Here is a 4117-nt window from a genome sequence, read left to right as displayed (position 1 = left end):
GTGTGTGTGTGTGTGTGTGTGTGTGTGTGTGTGTGTGTGTGTGTGTGTGTGTGTGTGTGTGTATTTGTCATGTCAACAAAATATAAAGTGGAAATATTTTAATGAAACTTGTCAGAAAGTAATTATCAAATGTACATCTACAACTGCTGAACTTTTATACTCGATCCTTTTAAGATGGCTGCCACCGCTAAGTGACCTCAGCAAATATATAAATAGCTACACATCAATCTAGTTTGTAGATAGTTCACTAGAATTTGGTGTGGTAGTAGTTGAGACTAATGTAGGACACATAATCTAAGCAGTATATATTGTACTATGTTTTTGCTTTAAAAATGACAATAGCTGTGGTTGTGAACCCAGTTTTTCTGTTCACAGGATGAAGCAGTGGACAAATTTTATTTAAACTCCCAGAGTTTAATAATGGAATTTACTATACCCCAATTCAATCCATCCTTCCATKATATTTTACCTGTGTCTTCCTTTTAGGGTCAAGGGGGGCCACCTTTGCCCAGAAGTCACCGTGCGAAGGAAGGGATACACCCTGGCAAAGTTGCAAGTCCATCACAGGGACATATAGAGTCAAACGAGACAACCAGTCCCACTCTCACTCACACCTAGGGACATTTTAGAGTTACCAATTATCCAAAAACGCATTATTTCCCCCTCKCTGTGGTGTGGAAACCGGAGAGCCCAAAGAAAACCCATGCATGCATGGAGAAMACATGCTAACTCTACCCAGAAAGGTACCMGYTMGGAATTCAATCCGGCAACCTTCTTTCTGGGAGGCAACAGCTCTACCAACTGAGCCACCGTGCCRTGGGTGGCACAGTTGTAATACAGTCAAAGTTCAAGCTGTTGAGCAAAGGTTTGATGTGGTAGTAGCCAAGCGTTATCCTCTGAGCAATGCCAGATGTTGTGAAAACCCACAATACTGCACGAGACTGCACATATCTTTCACAAGATTTAGTGAAGTGGCTGTCATCCCTCATCAAATCTTTYTTTAACAATCTGGCATAAAAGGTGGGCAATATTCAGTTCCTCAAGGAAAGATGGTCCATTTTTATATTTATTTTTTTCCAGTGGTTTGGGTACAAAGCTAAGTTCTCTGTGTAAATTTTGGCAACTTTGCTAATTCACATTTCTGTGCAAATAATCGAGTTTGTGTAAACGATCATGCTGCACAGCTAATTGCTCTCTCTGTGGCCTCCTCTTTTGGGAGGTGTCACTAAGGTCACCTCATGAGAAATGCCTTGAATATGAATTTGAACCCCATCTCAAGTTTTCACATCTCAGCATTATTGATTATTGAGATTCATWGCAAACTTTCACCTTGAGATTCAATAAAATAGCCAAGGTAAAGCTCTCTTACCCACACACACAAGTATTTGTGCTACATAAAATATTTAGCAGTTCTACTTGCAACCTCAATTTTCCTTGGGCTTCAGTTTAAACTGTTTAGATGCTACAAAACCATAAATTATTGTTAGTTCTATTAAATGTAGATTTCTTACAACGTGTCCTTTATTTCATTTCTTTTTACTTGCTCTTTTTCAGTGTGTTCCACCGCTTTTATCAGACTCCGGCAAGCAGCCCTAAAAGCATTACAAAAATTCACTTAACATTTTCTCTATTTCTGGTTTTTTTTTTTTTTTGCTTAGACGAATGCGCGTGCACACCCACACACACGCACACACAACAAAGTCAAGGTCCATCCTGTAAATATTCAACATGCACGCAACTCTTCATATTCAGTGTGCACACCCTCTCAATATTCACCAGCCTTGGCCATCGATGGCTGACAGTTTATGTTCTATTCAATGAATACTGGATTTAGTGAAAAGGTTTCAGGAGCTATGAAAAAGCACTGACTCACAAAACACAAAGAACAAAAAAAAAAAAAAAGAAAGAAAAGGGGGGCAGCAAATTTTAGACTTAAAATTCAAACTGCAAAATGGCCTGCAAAGCAAGCCTAACTAACAAACCTGACGAGTGGTTTTATTATGTACCCACTCAGTGTGCTAAACTACTAAGTGTAGGACAAAGGGGTTTTATTACATGTAGATGGAGGAGACGGCTTAAAAGGCAACATGAAGGGGCTGCAGTCTGGGGCTTGAGCACAAGTGGCCTGCTCAAGGTAAATACTGCCATCTATTGACCGAATTGGAGAGCACTTTCTTTTGTCTCGACAAAGGGGCAGCCACCACCACGTCCGGGTTTAACCAGTTCAACCCTTCCTTTTCTGCTGCTGGAACACATTCCCTGCCTCTCCTCTGTGGCTGAGTTCTTTGTTTTTTTTTGCTCACATTGAATTTGACAAAAATCAAAATTCACTCTCGCATATTTTTGTAAATTCTCCTTCTTTTGTCATCTTTTGGATCATGTGATGCACCGTGTACGTCAAGCAGTCTGACCTCCATCTGCCAACTGAGACTTGTTGGTTAAATCCTATGAATATGAATGCATTTTCCTTTTTTTCCCTTTTTTTTTGTTATTTTATTTTATTTTTTTGTACCAGTTGAATTTGGGGTAGCGAAAGGAATTCTAACCATTGTTGTTTGGACTGAACTGTTGAACTTTATGTCACACTTTCCCTCCTCTGTCTGTCATCCCTCTGTCTCCTGCTCAGTGGAGGAGTTGGCAGCAYGTACAGAGAAGGCAAGGCGGTTGGAGGGGCACCTGGAAGAGGGAGAGCTATCAGAGGGGAAAATAAGGTAGGAATAAAAGAAAAAGCAAAGAAAGAGGAAGAGGAGAAGCATCCTCTCCAGTCCCCCATGTATGCTCAGTAATCAAAAACATTTAGATGTTTTATGGGCRGAGAACAGTAGGCTTTCTAACGGAGCATGTGTTGAACAGAACAGCCCTCTGTAAATTCACATTGACTTTTTCGTTAATGAATTTCTGAACAAATCCACTAAGAAGCACTTTAATTCTTCCTATTTTTTTCATCTGTCCCTCGACTAATTTTGCATATTGTTAAARTGCGTCGTGAAAACAGATGTTAGGACACAAAGCTCAGAGCCAGGACCCCTGGTTGACCCCCTTTATGTGTTTCCAGAGCTGCGGTGATGACATCAGCAAGCATGTTTCACCCAGTAKATGTGTGTTTTTCTGAGTCTGTTTGTGCTCGCATAGTTGTGGTTGTGGCTCCAACGTGACCTCGCCACAACCGTCTCTGTCTCAGGGAGTTTCGGTTGAGCTGAGAGATGGAACATTTTCATCTTCAACCAACAATTTAAATACAAAAAGAAAAAGAAAAAAAGCCTTGGTTTGTAGACATTACGGGCCTCGTTCTGAATTCTTGCATTTGATTAAATTTCAACCAGTTTTAGGTACTGGTTGGTAAAACAATGTCTGTGTCTGGATATTAGATCCATTTGCAGAATCATTCTGTTTACTGTTAACCCAGTATTATCTAATAACTGCAAAGACATGAAAGGTTTTTAAGCAACAACACCATGCTAATGGCTTCCATCTGTGCTGAGGGAAATCCCCTTCTTTCTCTACAGGATGCCTCTTCTCTTTCTATCCTTCCACTTTTCCACACTGTTCATACTATCATATGTTCTCTCCATGGACCAGCCGTTCAGACGTTTTGTTTTTCTCTTTTCTTTTCTCCGTGGTTTGGCTTTCTGTTAATAGAATCTACTTTATTAGAATCTGTTCTGTAGTTGCAGCCGACACGTTGCCAGTAAATCTATTTGTGCACTGTCGTAACTATTTATTTATTTAGTTGATTTGTTGAAWTTTTTTTGTACATTCTTTTCTACCAGCATGACAATATAACAAACAAGAAGACTTGTTTTATTCATACTCTTACAGGAAAAAAAAGCATGTCATATAAAAGGTCTAGCTTGTCTTSGTTGAACACAGATCACTCGTCATGCCAAAGTTTTGGACTAAGATCATCTTGTGCTGAGAAATGGTTGTAGATATTTGTGGTCAAACCTTGAAAACAACATTACGCACAATGTCATGCAACATCTTACAGGTTCTTGTTTGAACTCAAGTTGTTTGTGTCTGTGGACCCCTTACAACTGCGAAAAAAATTCCAGGGACCCCGTCATAAACCCCATGCTGTTTTAAAAGATAATATATTGTCATTTCAACCCCTAAATGC

At 39.7% G+C, this 4117-nt stretch overlaps 1 protein-coding gene across 1 annotated transcript in view; it reads left to right on the top strand.

Moving 5' to 3' along the window:
- LOC106517560 (tropomyosin alpha-1 chain) overlaps positions 1-4117 on the top strand; it is a 214157-nt gene that overhangs the window by 96039 nt on the left and 114001 nt on the right. Inside the window, exon 8 of the mRNA XM_014008467.1 lies at positions 2627-2711. Coding sequence (XP_013863921.1) covers positions 2627-2711 — 85 coding nt within the window. The remainder of the gene's footprint in view (positions 1-2626; positions 2712-4117) is intronic.

The sequence above is a fragment of the Austrofundulus limnaeus genome, unplaced genomic scaffold, assembly GCF_001266775.1.
Source record: "Austrofundulus limnaeus strain Quisiro unplaced genomic scaffold, Austrofundulus_limnaeus-1.0 Scaffold50, whole genome shotgun sequence".
In the NCBI taxonomy this organism is placed as follows: domain Eukaryota; kingdom Metazoa; phylum Chordata; class Actinopteri; order Cyprinodontiformes; family Rivulidae; genus Austrofundulus; species Austrofundulus limnaeus.
This window is presented reverse-complemented; position numbering and strand designations above follow the sequence as displayed.